At 33.2% G+C, this 23,338-nt stretch overlaps 1 protein-coding gene across 1 annotated transcript in view; it reads left to right on the top strand.

Annotated features, from left to right (window-relative positions):
* The window catches only part of CAPZA2 (capping actin protein of muscle Z-line subunit alpha 2), a 47,684-nt gene extending 29,641 nt beyond the window's left edge, over positions 1-18,043 (top strand). The window contains exons 4-10 of the mRNA XM_045564847.1: positions 1,375-1,438; positions 5,574-5,780; positions 7,363-7,442; positions 11,182-11,260; positions 13,195-13,266; positions 16,194-16,256; positions 17,031-18,043. Coding sequence (XP_045420803.1) covers positions 1,375-1,438; positions 5,574-5,780; positions 7,363-7,442; positions 11,182-11,260; positions 13,195-13,266; positions 16,194-16,256; positions 17,031-17,171 — 706 coding nt within the window. The 3' untranslated portion in view covers positions 17,172-18,043. The remainder of the gene's footprint in view (positions 1-1,374; positions 1,439-5,573; positions 5,781-7,362; positions 7,443-11,181; positions 11,261-13,194; positions 13,267-16,193; positions 16,257-17,030) is intronic.
* Positions 18,044-23,338: the final 5,295 nt, after the last annotated feature.

Raw genomic sequence — 23,338 nt, 5'->3', positions numbered from 1 at the left:
CTCTATAGCTAATAATTTAATTCTACTTTGCTATTTTACATTGAGCAATAATAGCTCCTGATAAGTCGTCAGTAATGCTTTGCTCAACCATCATTCCTTTCTGGAGAAGACTCAGGAGCTAATACCTGAAAATTCAGTGGACTTTTGGACATCCAGAGTAATCTGGAAAGCTTCCAAGTAGATTAAAATTAGAGATACATTCTTAAATTTAAAATTTTTTCTATATCTTTTAAGTAATTTCCTAGGTTATCAATTTAATAAAATAAATACAAGTTTTAGGTAATTTTTTTGTACTCTGAGAGTTTTTCTACACATAATATATATGGTAATATACGGTTAATATGTTATTTTTTACTCAAATGAGTATAGAGAGAAGCTTTATTCTTGAATCCCTCTCGTCACCGTTTCCTAGCTCAGACTCTGAAGTTCTGACGTGGACGTTAGCAACAGCCTAACTGCTTTTTCTGGCTCTGGTTGCTGTGCTGCCCAATTCGTCATACACATTGCTGCCAAATCTTCTTTAGAAGTACTTCTGTGTTCTTCTTTCTCAAAAAGCCTCTCTGACTCTGCTTTGCCTCCCAAATAAAGTAAATTCTGTCATTTAAGGTCTTTCAGTTCAATTCAGTAAATACAACTCAACACCTGTATGTGCCAGGCATTAAACGTGGTGCTTTCTATGATGTTGGACCTAACTGACCTTCCCATGCATTTTGCTCATATGGTCCCTCTAATTGAAATACCTGTTTCTTCTCATCACTCCAATTTCTACAAGACCAGAGGCTACCCAGGCTTTCAAGTCCGTTTCTCAGTATCACATCCATTATGAAATTGCCCTAGTTCTCTTCTACTCTCTGCTTACTATTGCCTCAACAGATGTAATTTTTTTAAAAAATATTCTCTTTGGTACTTTATTGGTAATTCTCTTATTGTACTTTCTACTTCGTGTTATGGTTATGTTTATCCATTATCTCTCCTATTCAACTGTAAGCCCTTTTGTGATAGAATCCATCTTTTTATTCTTTGCATCTCTCACAGCACCTAGTCTGTTTCCTGGTGTACTAAATACATACTTGAATAATTGGATATGCGTTTTATAGATAGCTAACCTTCGGTTTTAGCATCTTGAATGAAAAGGCCAGTTATATTTACTGACTTTATTTTGCGAGACATTGAAAACTTGATATTATAAATCAGTTTTAAAACAGCCACATCTGTATATTTATGGTTAGTATAAGCTTGATAATGGATAATTATAATTTTATTTATTTTGCTATGTGCAGTGCAGGAGGAGACTTTTATTAACAGATGAATTGTTTGTCTTTTTCTTAAAGCATTAATATATAATTTTAAGTTATCGACTATTTTCTTTTGTAGTGCATTTGCACAGTATAACTTGGACCAGTTTACTCCAGTAAAAATTGAAGGTTATGAAGATCAGGTATGTTTCATATAAACACAGGGTCTGGCTATTCTTTGTTTTGGTTATCACAGTTAGTGTATCCTGTAAGAACTGTGAAGTGATATGCTTCAAGATAAAAAATTATTTGTTTTAATCATAGCCACTTATGGGCAAAGTAATTGAAAATTTAGTGTCTTTTATTGATGCCAATAATGCTATTAGCAGAAAGTCCCTTTTAGAAATACTCAGATGTAATTCATTTAAGATTTTAGAATATAATTGCTTTAAATCTACTTTCTTGTTTTTTATAGGAAAAAAAATCAATCCTATATTAATCCAAAATCTAGAATATATATTAGTAAGATTTATATCATTATTTGGTTGCTCTGGAATTCTACAGTTCTTCATGTGAGTAATTTAGCATTTAGTAATTATTAAATCTTTTCTTTCCAAAATGTAAGTTAGAATTGCTAAGCTAAGAAAAGCCACAAAAGGTCACTAGCTTTTTTTCTTTTTTCTTTTTGGTTTAGAGTTACGAATAATTAAACAGTGATTGTATAAATTCATATCATGCTTGCATGAAGCACAATGTATATAAAACAATATGAAGAAGGAACTGGTAGGTAGAACATAAGAGAAAGTGGTTAAGAAAGAACATAAAAAACTTTTAGTGGCTAATGATATCAAAGTTTGTGTTTGACATTCATTATGCAATATGTAGTCTTAAAGTTACAGGGGAAAAAGTAAGACTAGATAGAAGATGACTTGTAACTGAAGAGAAGACTTAAGCTTATGTATAGATATGCATGTGTGTATATAGAAAGTTATATAGTGTTTCATTGTATTAATCTCCTAAATTTATTTTATTTCTCTCTTGGAAGATTTTGGGTTTTTGCTTTTTCTTTTTTGTTCTTGTTTTTACTACTATAAACATGCTGTATTGAACATCTCTGTACCTCTCATCCCATTAACAATTATTTTCTTGGGACAAATTTCTAAAAGAAAATTTGCTGGGTCTTTTTAAGACATGGGATAGCTTCCAAAGTCATTTTATGAGTCTAGCATAATTTTAGTACTTAACCTAAAAAGATACAAAAAAAAAAAAGGAAGCTTACATGGACTGTAGATTTAAAAACTTTAAACAAGATATTAACAAATATAGTCAAAGAATAATATACCAAAACCAAATAGAATTTTTTTACAGGAATGCAAGGATAGTTTTATATAAGGCAATCTATATTGGTCTTACATATTAACGAGCCAATCAAAGAGAAAAATCTTACGATGTATCAGTAGACAATAAAAAGGGATTTTAAAAGTCCAATAGCTATTTCTCATTAAAAACAAAAACCATAAGTAAAATAAGAATAGAAGAAAACCTCTTATGTTTTAACAAAAACCAATAGTACATATCATAAACTACAAACACTAAAACAATTTTAGTTAAAATTAAAAATGAGCTAGGTATGCCTGTTTACCAACATTACCATTTATCATAAATGTAGGTGTAGAAAATAGACAAGAAAATGAGAACTTATAAAGCTTGGAAAAGAAAATTCCTTGGTGACATGATTTATATATTTAGAAATACCAAGAGGCTCTAGCAGTATAACTCCCCAACTAAAAAAAGCTATTAGAATTATTAAAAGAATTTGGTGAGTTTAAACAAAAGAATTTGGTAAGGATACAAAACTCATTGGCTGTTTTTATTGCAGCAAGTAAGTACCTAAAACTAGAATGGTAGGAGTCAGGGTGGAGCAGGCAATTCCATTTAAAATAATGGTTAAAATAATGATAAAAATCATTAATTTAGGAATAAGCTTTAGAAAGGCAAAGGATTATGCAGAAAATAGTGATGATCTTGAAACACATAAAATTGGATGTGAAGAATGGAAAGGCACACTACGTTCCATTCTTAGATAGAAAATTAAATTATGTAAAAATTGATATATGGATTTGATGCAATTTGAGTTAGAATCCTAATTGGTTTTTTTAAATGGTCGATATTTTCATAAAGTTTATGTGAAAACAATATATGCTTGAGATAACCCAAAAAATGTAAAAATAGAACTGTAAGAACAGTGAAGGAGAATTGCCTTATTAGCTAGTAGAAGTTGTTTTACAAGCAAGGTAAAGTTGTCAGTGTGTATTATATAGAGTATACAAATCAGAAGAGTAACATGAAGAACCAGATTTTAGTCCCAGAATATATGACAAGTTTTATGCAGATATTGGCACAACTGGTTTCCATCAAGAAGAAAGTTAAGTTAGACCTCTGTCTCACGGAAACAGATTTCAGGTGGTTTAAAAATTTGTAAAATGACTAAAATTTTAGGAGAAAAACTGAGTTTATGTGTATATTATAGAGGCAGGAAGACCATCTTAAATAAGACTAGAAACCCAGAAATTATAAATGAAAAGATGGACATTTTACTGCATATGAATGTGTTTAACTGTAGAATGAAACAGATACCATAAAGGACTCTTATAAATTGATAAGGGATAAAAACCAACCCAGATAAAAAATATTCAAGAATATTTGCTTATAGAAGAGTAAATGGCCCACAAACATGAAAAGATATTTAGATCTATCAGTAATCAGAGAAATAAAATTAAAATATTGATATATTTTATACCCATCAGACTGAAAAGAGAGCCTATTGATGGTGGTGGCATGGAGGGAAACATACTCTCATATATTGTTTGTAGAAATGTGCATTATCACAGCTGTTTAAACAATCTAATTATATTTAAAAATTTTTAATATATAAACCCTTTACCTGCTGTCCCCGTCACCACTGTTTGGGCATCTATCTCGTAGAAATAAAAGCATCCAGCCTGGCATGATGGTTCATGCCTGTAATCTCAGTACTTTGGGAGGCCGAAGTGGGAGGATTGTTTGCGGCCAGGAGTTCAAGAGCAGCCTGAGTAACATAGCGAGACCCCATTTCTACATTAAAAAAAAAAGTAAAGTAAAGAAAAATTACCTGGGTGTGGTAGCATGCACCTTTAGTCCAAGTTACTTGGGAGGCTGAGCCAAGAGGATCACTGGAGCCTGAGAGCTTAAGGTTGCAGTGAGCTACGATGATGTAGCTCTACATCAATGATGTCACTCCAGCCTGGGCAACAGAATCCCTCCCCCAAAAAACAAACAGCCTGGAAATAGATGATGGTATATCAATAGTGGATTGGCAGAATAAATTATGTTATATCCACATAATGGAATATTATGCAGCTGTTAAAAAGAATGCCAAGAAGTATATCAGTTGACTTAGAGGAATTTCCATAAGATGTTTATGTTGAAAAAAGCCAGAGCAGAAAAGAGTGTGTGTGTACGCGCACGCCTGTGCATGTGCACATTTTCTTTTCATTCTTATAAAATGGTGACCCAAAAAAACCCCTGTGTTTATGCAGGTGGAGACATACATATATTTATGTAGGATTTTATGACCATGAAAATATTTAGAAGGGACCAGCCTATGTTGTCAGCGTGATTTACATCAGAGGGATGGGTTAACTCCTGACATAAGTAAGGCGTTAAAGATTGGGAGAATTTCAAGGGAAGGAAAAAGGGGGGAAATTTTTAAATAAAGCAGGAAAAGACATATCAAATTTGATGTAAAAATATCAAATTTATACATGTATAATTTAAATGTATATAAATGAATTATGTGTTTAAAAATTTGGAAGCCAATTAGAAACAACTGTTGATGATTAGTTTATAAGAAACAAGAATGTTGCCCAGGAGCACGGGTAGGACACACTCAAGAGGATTCTCCTGGACTGGAACCATCCTTGTAACCATGCTAATTGGAGGTTATTATGAGTTCCTTACTTTTGAGGAACTGGAGCCTGATATTAGAAATAATAAATTGTTATAGTTATCAAAGCAAAAAAACTGACTCTGGCAGTGTTTTAGAGAATGCATTTTTTCTTAAGTAGCTGGGGGTTATATTGGAAGAAAATCTGATCCATACTGGATGAGAGTAGCCTCATTGTCTCTATAGTCTGCTTGTTTGAAGTATTATAGTTTTACCATATAGTTAAACCAGTTGCTTGGAGTAAGATTGTTTTATAGTTTTAAAGAAAAAGCTTAAGTGAGTATATAATATTAGGTATATGTAATTAAATGCTGTTTTAAATACTTTTTTCTAAATTCATTCCATCATTGAAGGTATTGATAACAGAACATGGCGATTTGGGAAATGGAAAGTTTTTGGATCCAAAAAACAGAATCTGTTTCAAATTTGATCACTTAAGAAAGGAAGCAACTGATCCAAGACCCTATGAAGCAGAAAATGCAATTGAATCTTGGAGAACTTCAGTAGAAACTGCTCTGCGAGCTTACGTCAAAGAACATTACCCGAATGGGGTCTGCACTGTAAGTCATCAGTAGCAGCTTTTTTCTTTTGTGTCATCTGTAAATGTGAGAGTGTTTTTATGATCTCCTGAAATTTATAGTAACTTACAGAACTAACATTTTGTAACTTGTCACTTTTTTCCTTGAAGTATTATAAGTATTTCTAAGAATGCTTACTATTTTTTTCAAGAAATTCTGGATAGTAAATAGATATATTATGATGGCTTGAAATGGAAAAATGATTGTACCTTGGATTAAATCCATGTAGAAATTCTAATACATTGATTACAGGAGCATGATATGAGAGATTCTTTAACCTTATGTTCATGACTCATCTCGGTGAGTTGAGGTCAAATTTCTTTTTATGTAGTTATAGCAATCTTAGAATAAATAAAATATTTGGAAGTGAAATCATGTCCTTAGGTGTTTTATAGTCATGTTTGTTTTTTGGTGTGGTTCTTTCATAAGTTTAACCTATTTTTATATTTTCAGTAAATGTAAAATACGGTAGAAAGTAGGAATACTTTTTTTTTTAAGTTTTATAAGATTGTATCCAGACAGGCTTTTTAGCACCCCTGTTTGTGCTCAGTGGTATTCTCCATAGCTAGAGTGATCTTTTGAAATGCAAACCAGATCATGAAAATCCTTCAGAAATTTCCCATTGCACGGTAGAGTCCAGGCTTCTGAACATGGCTTGTAAGGTCCTGTGTACCCGGCCTCTGCTTAACTCTCCAACCTAACTCAGTCATATCCTAGTTTATACCTGGTTTCTCAACATAGATATTAATATCACCAATAGTATCCCATTTCTTTCTCACGTTTTTCATGGTTAGGACAAAAAGTTTGCTTAAATGTGATCTGCTTAAGTATCTAGCTTTCAATAATTATTTGAGAAATATAGTAACATAACCTAAAATATATTCCATGTTATTTGAATTATAACTTGTTGATTAGGATTATTTTGGAAGAATAACTCAACAAGTTTAAGGGAATAATTGAACAGAATCCTCGTTTTTTTTTTCTTGGAGGATTGAAAGGCAAAAATTAGTCATTACTTTTAAAGCAGTAGGCAAGAGGTGAAATAACATCATCACACATCACAGGCATTCTCTTAATGACCTTTCTCAGTTATAAGTAAATTAACTTTCTCACCCTTATCCCAATACTTTTTAAAATGACTGGAGAAAGAATAGCCCCTAAGATTGTGAAGTGAACAGAAGTGATAAACACACGCTAAGTCCAGTTTCTAATTGGATGGAAACAGCTACATTGGTATCTATATGTTTAAAATATCTACTTCCTTGGAATGAAAGCATGATCTGTCCAGGATATTTATGAATATTGTAGAGTATAATTACTTTTACTCAATAAGTTATATTTTATTAATTGTTCTCTTTTGTGATCTACTAAGAATTTGAGTAGGTATACATATTTGAGAACTTGTTTTTCTAGCTAGTGTATTGGAATGATGGCCTATTTTATATTCTTTTATATGTTTCTGTCAAAGTACTGTACAATTTTCAGTATTTTATAAGTGTTTAAAGTTGGACATTCTGTGACTATACATACATTCACTCTTGTGCTTGTTTTCTTTGCCAATAAGGTGTATGGTAAAAAAATAGATGGGCAGCAAACCATTATTGCATGCATAGAAAGCCATCAGTTCCAAGCAAAAAACTTTTGGTAAGTTAAAATTTTATGTGTTGGGGAATTTTGCCATTGTTTATATTCTTTGTGGTTTTGCTTTAATGATTGTCGCTATACCTTGTTTTGTTTATGATTAAGAACAATCTAAACATGATATAAAACTTTAGCCTTTTGATATTAAAAAAGGCATTTGCTCCATAACTGGTCTAATCATTAAAGGTAGCAGTTTTTCTTTTTTCAAAGTATCGGGAAGCATAGTGTTTTTGGAGACTAACAAACAGCATCCTAAGGGAGCATGGGTGCCTACAAGCAAACCAGTTGGCATTCTGAGAAGGGACTGTTCCTCAATGAAACTTACATGGAGGAGGACAGAAGTAATTATAGATCAAAGAATGATGCTTCTTTTGTGAACTTTGGGGACTCTAAAGTAGAGGTTTTTATGGGGATTGCTTTGTGCTTGGCTAGCCAATGTAAGGAAGTATTGACCCTTACAAAAGTCAAGCCCCCCAAAGCACTGATTTGCCCTACTAATCTTGGACCTTTGACAAGTTGTTGGTCCTTTTTATTCTTAGACAAAACTATTTGTGAGATATCGACTGTTACAAAATTCTGAAGTTCTCCAAGCCTTTATATAAGTTCATAATTGAATTAGATCTTTGCATTTGTAGCCCCCTTTTTTGTTAATACATGCTGAGATCAGCATAGTAAGTACAGTCATAATATTTACCTTTTAAGTGTATTAGTCTTCGACTCATTAGCCAAATTGGTTGGTGGTGCTGTTGAGGGTAAAATAACAGGTATCAGTAACCCCTATGGGCCAGTTTGGTCCATGGCCCAAGGTTGTTCCACTGCTTAACCATCACACAAATAAATGCAAGGTTACAAGGTTAACCAAGAATATTTGGAGGAATGCAGATCCATCATCACTGAAGGAAAATCAATTCCATATGTAAACATACGCTTTAATGACAAACTGTGGTATCTTAAAGATTCTGGCATACAAAGTTACTTTTATGGGCTTAATATAAATGTAGTTTCTCTATTTTAAGTCTAAAATCTTGTAACATTAACATACCAAAATCTTAAGGCAATAAATCTTTGTAAAATTATTATTAATTTATGCTGTTTGTGCCAGGAAATATATAATAAAATCAGTCTTCTTGAGATCATGTTCCCATTAAAAGAAAATTCTTGTTACTAAGTTTTACTTTAAAATACATTGAAGATGTTATAATAAATTTACTAATTGGTTTTCAAAAATATAATTCCTTTGAGCTTTAACATAAATGAATTGAAGAAAATATCTGTCCTTGAGTTTTATTTTATTTTTCAGAGATGGGTTCTTGCTATGTTTCCCAGGCTGGCCTCAAACTCCTGGGTTCAAGCACTCCTCCTACCTCAGCCTCCTGAGTAGCTGGGACTACAGGTGCGCATCACCGCACCCATCTTGTCCTGGAGTTTTCTGTTCTTACTATTTCGCTTTACATATCTGGTATTTTATTGTAAACCATTACTATGAGAATTGTATCATTTAAGTTAAAAATGATTTTCACCTTCTGGAAAAGATAAATTTTTTATGATTTTTCCAGAGTGATAATGTCATGGCACAATAATCTTAGTAAAGTGTAAATATTTTGAGACAAAGAAATATACTTCAGCTCACCTAAAATATAGGCAGAATAAAAATCAGAGGAGACTAGTTTTGGATATTTCTTAGATTTCACTAGAAACCATCTCTTCTTAGTCTCTGCTGTTTCCCCAGTATTTAGCAGTATTAGAGACTTAATAAATGTTTATTGAATTAATACATACATATTTATAAATACAGGGTTAATAAAAGAGAGGGGGCTGAGTGCAGTGGTTCATGCCTGTAATCCGAGCACTTTTGGAGGCTGAGGCAGGAGGGTTGCTTGAGGGTAGGAATTCAAGACCAACCTGGGCAACATAGTGAGACCTCATCTCTACAAAAAAAAAAAAAAAAAAAAATTAGCGAGGTAGGGTGGCTATTGTCTCAGCTACCTGGGAGGCTAAGGCAGGAGGATTGCTTGAGCCCAGGAGTTCAGAGTTGCAGTGAGCTTTGATTGTACCACTGCTCTCCAGCCTGGGCGAGAGAGCGAGACTCTCTCTTTAAAAAAAGAAAGAAAGAGGGGCAGAATATAATTAAAAGCTAAGACATCTTGGCCATTTACTACACTGGTAAAAGGTACTATCAGTGTCATTTACTGTTAATATAGTAATTGATGCCTTTGGAAGAATCTTTTGAAATAGTTCTCAAACTGGTACCACTACTTGGTTTGGAATTCCTTTTCTTTTTTCACAATCAATGGAGATATATATATATGTTTATTGATAATCAGTAATGTATGCTTAGAACTCACCAGTTGGCTTGGTACTAATACCCAAATAAAAGGAATACTTCTTTGGGAATCATGAAACGAAGATGAATAGACTTAGGTTTTTTTTCCAGTTGGGCGTCTTTGAATAATCCTGGATGAGTCACTCAAAATCAAGACATGTTATAAAATTCCCTTTTATTTTGTGGGACATATACATTGTTCTAATAGTTTTCAAATGTTAAGTGTTATCTTTAGGTATAAAAATAAAAGTTGAATATCACTTATCTGAAATGCTTGGGACCAGAAATGTTGTGAATTTTGGATTTTTTTTTTCAGGTTTTGGAGTATTTGCATTATACCTACCAGTTTAGCATCCCTAATCCAAAAATCTGAAATTCAAAATGCTCCAGTGGGCATTTCTTTTGAGTGTTGTGTCAGTACTCAAAAAGTTTAAGGTTTTGGAGCATTTCAGAGTTTTGCATTAGGAATTCTCAACTTGTATTATCACTGTTATGATTGGGTAAACTGTAAGACTATTGAAAAGAACCCAGAAATAATTTATAGCAAAAGCCTTTATAGTGATCCATTACCCTGTGACTATTTGAGAAATAGCTTTCAAAAAAGCTAACAGGCATTAATTTGAATATCAGAATGTCTTTAACATGCAAGGAACAAACAAATGATAAGGAGTTGTTATAAAAAAGGCAGTCAGAAAAATAGGATAAAATTCACTGGTGGACAAAAATTAATGAGATCTGTTTGTAATTTCTCAGTTTCCTACCATGAATTTGTATTCATTTGTATACCAAAAATCAGCTCTGGAATGTGAAAGGAGAATCTGCCTTTCATGTGGAGACTTTAAACATAAAATCGGAAAAGGAAAAAAATGTGATAGAAAAATATAAATTAAAAAATATATAAAATCTATAGCCCTTTCTAGATATCAAGACCTCTTTAAAAGGTTGTATAACATTTACTAGCCATTCTTTTTAAATTATTTGGTACTTTGTATCATTCAGTAAGTGTTAAACTACTGCACTGACTAGAGTTATGAAAGCCTTGAAAATAATCTGAACATTTATTCCATTTATTCTGAAAGCATAAAGTGATTCATTCAGTTGAAGAAGTAGCTTAAAATTTTTCTCCAAGAAAAATTACGTGATTTAGTTTTGAATTGTTTTTTTAACCCTTAGCTTTAGAATTCTGAAGTTACATCCATTATGTAAGTCCTTTCTTATCAGTAAGGTGAAGATTAAATTATATATGTATCATAACCGAACTTAACCTTTTGATTCTTTTGAATATTTCAGTGATTAAAAAAATGAATGTCCAGCATTCATCCCACTCTCATACTGTAACATTAAATTTAAATGTGAAACTTAAAATTGATTCAAATTATTTTCCCTACCTTATTTACAGCCGCTGTTTTTATTTTTAAGGAATGGTCGTTGGAGGTCAGAGTGGAAGTTTACAATCACTCCTTCGACCACTCAAGTGGTTGGCATCTTGAAAATTCAGGTATGAAATAAAATGAATTTGTTTACTGATTTCTAGGTGATTCTTAACAGAGAAACAGCTAATTCATGAGTTGACATTTTCATAGTACACCATACCTTTTCCTTCCTAGATCTTTGTTTTGGGGTAATGGGAAAAACAAGTAGTGCTGTTTTAAATCTTTTAAATAACCTTGCAATATATTCACTAATCATCAGAAATCTGCAAGGGTAGCTGACAGATTATAAAACATAGCTAAAATTAGATGCTACCATTTGATCTACTCTTCAGACACAATTTATTCATCCAAGCATCTTCTCAGTTTGAATTGTCACTTCTGTCATCTGAACTGGGTGGAGTTGGGTGAAGTATAATATTAATGTAAATATCTTCTGTACTCATATTTGGCTTCTTACATGAAACCCACTAGAATTGAATTCTTTGACTCTTAATATAAGCTCAGATGTTACATATAGAAGAACATTTGATAACTGGGGCCAAGTATTTGAATATAAACATTACTAAATAAGTTAAAGGAAAGTACTAACTAATATTTTTTATCATGCTTCATTTATTCAATACATTTGTTGATCAGCTATCATGAAAGGTCTTGTAAGAACTATAAAGGAATAAAGATGAATCAAACACTGCTACTGTGTCATCTGACTCCAGTATACATATCTAGTCTTACATCGTATGGCCTTTATGTCTTGGTGTACCTATCCCTTAAGGACTAGAGAACAGAAGTTAAAAATGTGGATTTTGAAACCAGACTGCCCAAGTTTGAATTGCAGCTCTGTTAATTACTAGTGGTGTGATATTAGGAAGTCATGTAAGCTCTTTTTATTTGTTTCTTCATCTGTTAAAAAACAATTAAAAAGCTCATATGATTGTTTGAAGATTAGTTAATATGGGTAAAATGGTTAAAATAGCCAGAAACAAAATGCTTGATGAATGGTAGCCGTTATTGTTAACATTATTCTTTCCTTTAGTTAGACTTCAGTAGATCTTACCTGGATCATTATAGCAATTTCTAAAATGGTGTGCTTGTTGGACCAAAGCTTGTTGAGAACAGAGATTGTCTGGTTTACAGTTCTATTTTCAGCGCTGAGCATAGTGCCTAGCATATAATTGTTACTAGTTTATTTTGTTGAATTGCTGGACCCTTTGATATCCCCTAATCCATTTTTTCACATTGCGTGTTTAAATCTGAATATGTTACTTGCCTACTTAAGACCATTTAGTAGTATAGTAGTACACTCACCCCTCCCAGATAGTACAGCATATTTGCGTGGCATACAAGGCCCAAAATTGACTTGTTTGCTACCTGTATGTATTTCTCCAGCTACTACCATCCCTCCTCCACCTCATACAATTCCAGCCATTGCCTCCAGTCCTTTCTGAAATAACCTTTTTTGCCCTCAGAGAGAGTCTGGAGTATCGCTAACATATTTTGTACATACCTCTACTATGTTGTATTAATATATGACGTCAGGGACAGTGTCTTTTTAAAAGCCATGTATCTCTAGAACCTTATGTAGTAGTGATTTGTAGCAATCACTCAATTAATGTTTGTTGAATAAATTCATGTCTGTGAGTTTGGGGAATTAAATGGTTGGTGGAAATACACAAAAGAAAAGCAGTGTTTGGGAAGGAATATTTTGAGCTCGGTTTTGGACATCTTGGGTTTAGGTACCAGTAGAATGGCTGTGAGGTAAAAATGTCCAACAGTCAAGTCAATGGAGGGCTTGCCCGAATAACTGCTGGAATAGCTAACTAGGCTCCTTGTTTGGCTGAGGGCAGGAAGAGTCTTCCTGGAGTTTAAAGGTCGACAGCCCAGCAGAAAAGTCTAGGCTAGAGCTGAATTTGGTAGTCATTTGCATTGATGCACTTGTTGAAGCCGTGAAGATCTTGATGATTCCTATAATGTGGTTTTCTATAATTTCTTTTTCTAATAGGTTCATTATTATGAAGATGGTAATGTTCAGCTAGTGAGTCATAAAGATATACAAGATTCCCTAACAGTGTCTGTAAGTAATTAATCCACAATAAAATTTAAACAACCTAATACCAGAACAGTTTTAAGTTAACATTTTAAATAGTATTTCTACTTCAGATTGAAGTGTTTTCAGATAGGTTAAAGATAAGTAGTTGCAAATCTGTACTTAACTTTTGCACAGCTGTATTGAGATATATAGTTCATAGACCATTCAATTAATTTAAAGTATGAACTTCACTGTTTTTTAGTGTATTAACAGGATTGTACAACAATCACCACAGTTCAATTTTAGGACCTTTTCATGCTCCTTAAACCCCACACCCATCAGCAGGCGTTCACCATTCTCCCCAGCCCCTCTCCAAGTCCCCGCAACACTGGGCAACCACTATTCTACTTTTTGACTCTGTGGATTTGCCTGTTCTGGACATTTCATATAAATGGAATCATAATATGTAGTCTTCTGTGACTGGCTTCTTTCACTTAGCATGTTTGCAGCGTTCATCCTTGTTGGAGTATGTATCAATACTTTTTTCCTTTTTATTGCCAAGTAATGATTCTTTCATATGGATATACCACATTTTATTTATCCACTCTTCAACTGATGGACATTTCTGTTTTCTACTTTTTGCTGCTATGAACATTCGTGTGCTATTTTTTTGTGTAGACATTTGTTTTAATTCCTCTTTGATATATACATAGGAGTGGAGTTTCTGTGTCATGTGTTAACTGTTTAACCTTTTGGAGAACTGCCAGACTGTTTTCCATTTTACAGTCTCACCAGCAGTGTATGAGGCTTCCAGTTTTTCCACATCCTCTCCAGGACTTGTCTTTTTGTTGATAGCCATTCTAGTAGATATGAAGTGGTATCTTACTGTGATTTTTACTTACATTTTTCTGATGGCTGAGGATCTTTTCATGTGCTTAGTGTGGTCATTTGTATATCTTCTTTGGGGAAATGTCTATTCAGATCCTTTGCCATTTCTTAATTGATTATTCATGGTTTTATTATCGAGTTGTAATTGTTTGCGTATTCTGGATACAAGTCCAGACTATCACATACGTGATTTGCAAATATTTTCATCCTTCTATGTGTTGTCTTTTCACTTTGTTGATGGTATTGTTTGCAGAACAAAAGATTTTGGTATTGATGTAGTCTAAGTTTTGTTTTTATCATTTGTGCTTTTGGTATATTAATACCATTGGCCAAGGTCGTGAAGATTTAGTCTAGTGTTTTCTTCTACGAGTTTTATAGTTTTAGTCCTTACTTTTAGGTATATGATCTTATACCTTACTTTAAACTGTATTTTATATTTTCTTTCCTCTAGCTGTTTGGATTATGATTTAATGAATTTTTCTTAAGTTCCACTTTCAAATTCAAGAATTTTTGAACTTGGTTTTATCTCTCCACAGTTTTTTCACACATTGTTTCCATTGCATATGTGACTTTGTCCTTGTTGAGTTTTTTTTTGTTTGTTTTTTTGGCCCCAATGATATTAACAGTATAATATTAACAGTGATATTTTCTCATAAACATTTGTGTTACATACCTAAAAGTATCAGTGTATTATAAACATCAACTGCTAATATACATCATCAGCTAATTTACAAATATTAAAGAAAAATTCATTTTTAACTTAAGAAAGCTTTTAACTTTAAGAAACACGTGATTGTGTCAGGACAGATGCTACCTGAGAAGGTACAGAAGCTGACTTTTTCTTAACTTTTTCATTAGCACTTAGGTGATTTCTGCTTTGACTTAATTGGTACTCTCCATGCAAAATTTGCCAGTGGAAAAAACTAATATCTGGTGTTCCATGAGACGTTGTATTCCATATAGTTACGTATCATATGTAGTTATTACATGTGTTATTTGCATATCAAGGGTACTTGGTACTTTCTTCTTTGAGGTGTTTGACATTGAACAATGTTGCTTTATCTCATAGCATTTCCATTGTTTTTGGAGAGGGGAATAAAACTTAACCCCATTATGTAAAGATGTGTGTAAATATGTATATATATGTGTGTGTGTGTATATATACACACACACACACATACACATATACACACATAAAGTGGGGCAGGTGTGGTGGTTCATGCCTGTAACCCTCGCATTTTGGGAGGCCAGAGTAGGAGGATTGCTTGAGTCCAGGAGTTCGAGACCAGCCTGAGCAACAGAGCAAGACCCTGTCTCTACAAAAAATAGAAAACTTAGCTGGGCATGGTGGTATGCACCTGTATTCCCAGCTACTCAGTAGGCTGAGACAGGAGGAACTCTTGAGCCAGGAGTTTGAGGTTGCAGTGAACAGACCAAGACCCTGTCTCGAAAATAATTAATTAATCAATTAATTAAAACATATAAAGTTTAATATATTAGAGAATTTTGCATTAACACTAATTTATAAAATATATATGTATCTCTCTCTACATTTCCAGTAACTTTATTATTAGGAAAAAACCAAATAAATCCATATATTAGTAAGTTAAATTTTTTTTTCCAGAAGATATTTAAATAGTAAAGTAAAATCATGTTGAACTTTAAAATGTGCCCTTCCAAATTGGTAATTTTTTTTATATCACTATGGTGGTAAATACTGTTCAGCAAATATTTAACAATATTTAAAGAGTCATTAATTAGTAATCTGTGCCTAACTTCTTACCTGTAGATGTTGTGTGTTGTGTTAAAAATGAACTTTTCATCACTGTTCATTATTAAGGTTTCACGTTCCTCAACCAGTTAAACACTGAAACCAGGCTTATTCTCTAGTCTTTTAAAATATTTTTGCCTAGTTCCCCTCAGACTTAGAATAATTGATCTGACAGTATTTACCCTTTATTTGTCATAATTTCCATTTTTGTCCATTAAATTATAACGTTTCATTAATCATACATATTTAACAATAATAAAGGTTTAGCTTTATATTCCTATTTTATATACTTTTGATTTTGTCTTTTATTCAGAATGAGGTGCAAACAGCCAGAGAATTTATAAAGATTGTAGAAGCTGCAGAAAATGAATACCAGGTATGATTTTCAAAAATATTGTATAAGCCATGTCACTTACTAATTAATGGCACTGAAATTTTGAGTTTAGCCATATATAAAATATACGGCTTTTTTCACTATATAAGATAAAGTCTTTTTGTTGTGTATTTACTTTTAGTACAAGGGCAGACCTGTTTAAGTGTAGGCAAAAAGAGTGGCAAATAAATTCAGTGAAGAGTTTGTATTTTAAAAAACATTAAGACTAGGTTTTAGCCTACTGTAATTTCTGAATACAGATTGAGTATCCCTTATCTGAAATGCTGCCAAGATTCTTAAATGGCTGTTTTGCTACTAGTTGGAAATTTTAATTCAGGAGGTATTTTCTAAACCATTTGGATTATCTGTAATCTGATTAGATCACATTTCATTTTGTGCTCTGCTTTTTTACATTATGTATCAGCTTCTAAACAACACTCTTGAAGTTAAGCGTTTGTGAATTGAATGAGTTTCTACTACTTAAAAACAGTAGTTTACAAATTATTCCGACATAGTAAAATAGATTCAAAATAAGGACTGACAAATACTAAATCCAATTTTAATTTTATTTCATTAAATGTAATTAGTAAAAATTATGTAAGGTTTTTCTTTTAGCTGTTTTTAAATACTTTTAAAACTATGTTGAGATTTTTATTGGCTGTTTTACAGCAGTGAAATGGCTGCTTAAATAAAGGTTGTTCTGAAAACATTTATGTGTTTTATAAATTGTTCTGTTCCTTTTCTTGGCTTTAAACTTCTAACTACTGTTTTTCATAGACTGCCATCAGTGAAAATTATCAGACGATGTCGGACACTACTTTCAAAGCCTTACGTCGACAGTTGCCAGTTACACGCACTAAGATTGATTGGAACAAGATCCTTAGCTACAAGATTGGCAAAGAGATGCAGAATGCATAAGATGAACATTGCATGATCGGATCATTTTAGTGTCTTTGCGTTAAAAAAAAAATTATTGCAAAAGTATTCAGAACTGTCAAGCTGCCCAGTCAGATGGGCTTATGCCATTTAAAATCACTGTAATTAATTAGTTTGGTTAGAGCACAAAGCTTAGCTAATCAACCATTATTTTTCATTTCTTTTGTTCAAAGAGGATTGCAAATGAGTTTAGTTTAAATGTCTTTTACTTTCTATTATGCCTTTCTTAAAATGAAGAGATGATTCCTGTAGATTATGGTAAAAGTTTTTGAAGTGTTTCAAAAGTATTTTACTTACTTTAACCCTAAAATTTTTGTCTTTTGGTTTATGAAATGGGTAACTTTTGATATTTGCCCAGTTCTTTTTAATGGGGTCAGTAATGGACATTATAGTTTAAGGTGGTTGATGGATTTAGCCATACATGCTGCTAAAGAAATTGTCTACCTTTTCCCCCTCACCTCTTCCATTTATGTAAGATTGAGATTAGAGGGAAAGCATTTTCTAGATCAATTGTGTTTAAACCTTTCAAGAAGGTTATTTAGCTAGCTTAGTGTTTAACTAAACTTTTTTAAAATAAGGCCAAGGTCTAATGCTGTTTTGAGATTCTCAAATTACGTGAAAATACTTATTTCAGAAATGCATTTAATGCTTTTTTTTCTTGTGACAGTTACGCAAATTAGCTTGAATTCCATATGTCCCTGAGTTATTTTTATCATAAAGCCACAAATGTATTATAACAAGGCAAATTGTAATATATATAATCCTGAACTCATGATCATGTCTCAGTTTTTTTTTTCTTGGATTGAAAAGTACTGAAATTCAATGTGACATTAAAATGCAAATTTTCCTATTTATTTGAGTAGAAAATCACTTACCAGTGAGTCATCTACTATTTTAAAACACTTTGGATATTGTAATTTTTAACTGGTTGTAAATTAGAAGAGCTGGGATTACATATGGTGTGCAGTTATAGTCTAAATTTTTCCATCTTCCTATGCATCATAAGCATGTTTATAATATTTTAAAGAATAGATTTACTGATACTACAGGAATTTCAAGCCTGTAGTGAATGTTAGTGTTTACTATAGGGAGTGGGGTGGATTTATGGTTTCCTTCAAAAGAGTATTGCTTATTATACTTGAGTGGAATCCTTTCCTCACGTACTCCTGCAGACGTCTGGGCCTGGAAATGTTTTTTTTTAAAAAAAAAACAAAAACAAACACCACTTTTATTATGTACAATAAAATATTTCATTAGCTTGAATTGTATAGATTTTTAAAAATTCAATGAAAGCATGTTGTTTAATTTCTTTTTAAAATCACTGTTGGGCTTTGAAAGCATTGAGAATATAATATGAAATTATGACTTCTGGCTAAATCATTTTCACTTTAGTTTTAAAATACAAGTTTTGGCATATTGGGATTCCTAAATTAGATGAATTGGTAACATTAATTATCTATTCCCTTTTTTTATAGAGCTACTGGAAAGTTTGATGATTCTGAACTAAATACTAGGTAAATCTGTAATTGATTAGCTTAGTTATATCAGTTGGGCTATTATGGGTTCGTATCCCATGAAGATCAATTACTTTGGCAGTTTTATAGTCTAGAATGCTTTCTTGAAAATATATACAACTGTTTTTAAACAGATTTGCATGTGAAAGGGAAGATTTATCAAAAATAATTTAGAACACAGTCTGAAGTGATGATTGTGCAATAGACTAGTCTTTTATAGTTTAAGAATAGCATCTTACTAAAGTGAAAGAGGAATGAAACCCAAAGTATGCTAAATCTCAGGGATATGGTTTTAATAGGAACCATTAATGGCTATTGTGCTGAATGGCTGAATTACGGAGGCAAGGGCAGAATCAGAACTAGAAGACTTGCAGTAATCTAGTTCAGGGAGAATGCTGCCTTGGGCTGAGGTGGTAGCTGTAGAGGTAGTGTGAAGCATAAAATCAGCATGGTTTTGGAATGTGAGATAAAGAGAACCTTGGAGGACATTTTGGGCTTGAGGAATTAGGGAAGATTCTGGGAGGAGCCAGGTATATTGGGAGCAGGGGCTGGTCTGGAGCTTTGTTTTAGATTACAAGGGAATATATTATGTAGCTGTCATATACAGGAGATAAGAGCTAGAGGAATGTTAGAATGGGAGAGTGAATGAACCTGGGAAACAGTTTGATAGGCAAAATAAAGGACTCCTTGGGGTTAATGATAATGAATTTGAAGTGAGACCAGTGAGTGTATCTATGTTTTTCTTCAGCCAGCATAGAGTGCCTGAATTGAATTTAACCCAAGTTGTATTTTTGCCAAGAGTGGCTGACTGACCACATGGAGACGGGCAAGGTTATTATAACGATGATCTGTGGAATTAAAAGCTGAGTAAGCAGGGAACTGAGGACGTGAGAGGAGGGGAGGGATAGTGTTGAAAGTGTGGCACAGTCAGTGGATTACAGGTGCATTTAGAATTGGGGGACTAGAAGGAATGACCTGGAAATGTAGGAAGTGGTGGTCAGAGAATGGTATGCTTAAAATTGAGATTTTTGAGGAGTTAACAGTTATTAGTAATGACAGGTACAACCAAGGGACTGACTGAGGGAGGACAGGAGAGGAGCTGTAGCAGCTGTGCAGCCTGGGGTTGGAAATAAATTTATTTATTTTTTATTTATTAAAATCATTGAAATCAAATAACCACACCGAAAGCCTTAGAATAATGTAAGATCCTTTTAAAAGATATTCCATGCTTATCATCAATTTGTGCCTTTGCCAACTATTGGGTATACAATATAAAAGCATATTTACTCAGGAGTTAATACAGGTATTGTGTGATGCACACATGTTATGAAACAGCCCGAGAAAGATGTGTATTTCTGTTCACTTCTCAAGATCAACATGTACTTGCTAGTCTTAAAGTATAGATTTGGGGGCTTGAAACTAAGAACTTTTTAAAAGCAGACTCTTTGTATATGACATTCTGAGTATTATGAAAAAGCTTTATTGTAGTATTGGCTAGTATGCAAAATATTCACCACTTAAAATAGCCAATTTTTAAAGGTCTAATTGGTATTAGAAATTAATGTCAGGTCATTCAAGATTAATCAAACTGTTTTCAGAGGACTGTTCTAGGCATTGTGAAGTATGGAAAATATAAAACTCTTAAAGGAGTGTACAGACTAATCATGGAACAACAGTGTTTTCCAACCTTTTTCATATCACAACACATATAGAAAACGATGATATTTGTAAGGCACACTGCAGGAATGGATAAGGCTGCTTGCCAGTTGCTGTAAGGGTTGAGGGGATTAGTATCTTGGCACATCTTGAGCCCATTTAGGAAGATGTGCCATGTATATATAACACAATAAAATATTAATACTTCAAGATTGTTTATAAGATAAACTTTAAGCCTTACTTACCTCAGATATCTTTTAAAAGGATGCAAAGGAAGGTTTTCTGGAAAGGATGATTTTTTTTTGTTATTTATGTATGTATGTATGCATGTATGACAGGATCTCACTCTGTCACTAGGGCTAGAGTATAGTGGTGCAATCAAAGCTCACAGCAACCTCAAACTCCTGGGCCCAAGTGATCCCTCTGCCTCAGCCTCCCGAGTAGCCGGGACTACAGGTGTGCACCATCATGTCTGGCTAATTTTTTTATTTTTTGTAGAGACAGGATCTTGCTCTATTGCCAGGCTGGTCTCAAATTCCTGGCCTTAAGTCTCTCCAAGTGCTGGGATTAGAGGTGTGAGCCACTGTGCCTGGCCTTGGAAAGGATGAATTTTAGATTCTACTTTGGTACACTAATATTTTTGTAAGTATGCATGTAATTGGTAGGAAATCCTCTTTTATCTCAGTGAAGCACCAAAGTACAGGTAACAGGTTTCTAATAAGGAAATGTCATGTGTCAAAGAGCATTATCCAGTTCAAAACTAATTCTGACTTTTTTTTAAACAAAGTCAGATTTAGTACAAAATACAAAGTAGTACAAAGTACAAAATAACACAAAGTTAAAAATAAATGTTCTAAACTATAATATGGTTAATGATGTATTAAAATATTGTTATCCCTAATTTTAGTATAACCTAACAGAAGTATGCTAGTTAATGTCATTTTTCATTCTTTTGCAGTGTGCCTATATCAGAAAACTTATATTTTTTCACACAAACTGACTAGAAAGCACATATCATAGATGCCAAATAGCCATTCACTCTAATAACATTAGCTTGTGAGACTACATCAAGTTAAAGCACTCTGATAAATAGAAGACTGTTCAGGAAACAAAATTGGTATATTAATATCTTAGAAGATTGATGGGAAAATTTGTCAAATGCGCAGCTCTTAAACCAGATAAATTTCCAAGGAGTCCTTTTACTGCAAGGATACCCCTAAAAGTCCTACTGACCAAACAGTATAGGGTGTTCAACCTTCCTCTTGGGCTTCGTGTTTTGTGCTACTAACTTACTAGCCTGGCAGAGTCTGAACACTGATCTGGATCTCTTCCATCCCAGACTTTTACCTACAGACAATGCTTGCCTTCTCTTTGCCAAAAGCATACTAAAGAGAAATACCCAGGAGCTACAGCTCTCTTAGGTATAAATTAAATACTTGGGAAAAACTTTAGTTGTTTTAAAATACACTCTAAAATATAGATGAGTGTTCCAGGATACTGAAAGTATCTCAAATGAGGAAAAAGAAAGTAAGAAAAGAAAATCCTGCTCATGTGAACTCATTTTTCCCTCACTTTGGGGCTTTACAGAGGAGAAAGAAAAAGGAAATAGAATTTGAAGGAGACAAATTTCATTCCAGAGACTTGTGATGGCAAAAACCTTAAGCCAATCTAAATCTTCAGCAACAGTGAATGTGTACAGATGCTGTAGTTTGTTAACACTTGGATAATATACAGCTTTTAAAACCTTACGAGTCAAAGCTTCATGTAGTCACATACTATAAAAATTCATGCTGCAAAAGAAAAGCAAGTTGCTGAAAGGTAAGTACACCATGACTGCAAGTTTAAAGGTCTGTAAAACAGTGCATACATTTTATCATGTATAGTGGATGCATAAAACGTGCAGTGGGATTAAAAACCAAATCAAGATAGTGTATGTATGAGGAGGAACATAAGAGAATGGGATGAGGGGCCAGTATAGAGGAATTCAGTTGTATCTGTAAGAATTTATGTCTTAAACTAGGTGATAAGTATACAAGTGTTACTAGAATGTTATCAGTTTCTTATGTCTGATCTGCTTGTCAGTTAATTATACAACTTAACGCTGACACATTTGGAACTCCACATGAAAGGAAATATAGTTGACCCTTGGGTAACGTGGATTTGAACTCTGCAGGTCCACTTATTTGCAGATTTTTTTTCAACCAAACTCAGATGAAGATACAGCATTTGTGGTATGTAAAACCCACATATACAGAGGGCCAACTTTTCGGATACATGGATTTTGCAGGACTGACTGCCAAACTTGAGTGTGTGCAGATTTGGGTATACGTGGGCAGTCCTGGAACCAAGACCCCTGTGCATCCCAAGGGACAGCTGCGTATGCAAAACTTGACTTGGGCAAAGGTAGAAAAATGGCAAAGGTCATAACCATAGAATAATTGAATAGAAAGTTTACTAACACTCTAGAAAATCATTAGACTCATTATTTTATGGTAAATTGTGTTCAACTTTGCATATACAGATAATTTTCTGTGTTATAGAAATTGTTCTAGATGGTAGAAAAACAAGGAAATCTATTTTATGAAATTGCCATAAGCTTAAATAATAACACTCAAAAAGAAAACTGATGAAACTTCCTTGTAAAATTAAAAGCAAAATTCCTTAATACATTAATAACCAAGTGTGGTTTGTCACTGGAGTGCAATGGTTGTTCCTTGTTTGGAAATCTAGTAATGTAGCTTCCAAAATTAGCATATTAAAGAAGAAAAACACAATCTCAGTAAATACCATTAAAGCAATTGATCAAATTTAATACCCAGTCCTGATTTTAAAGGTAGTATCAGCTCTGATCTCGAATCAATGGGGTAAAAATGAGTTACTCTATAAATGATGTCAAGACAACAGGGTAGCCAGGTGAAGGGAGAGGGAATTATATTGGATCCATACCTCACACCTTATACCAAGTTAAAATTGGATCAA

This window comes from Lemur catta, chromosome 11 (assembly GCF_020740605.2).
Source record: "Lemur catta isolate mLemCat1 chromosome 11, mLemCat1.pri, whole genome shotgun sequence".
In the NCBI taxonomy this organism is placed as follows: Eukaryota; Metazoa; Chordata; class Mammalia; order Primates; family Lemuridae; genus Lemur; species Lemur catta.
The sequence above is the reverse complement of the archived record's forward strand: the minus strand, read 5'-3'. Positions and strand labels throughout refer to the sequence as shown.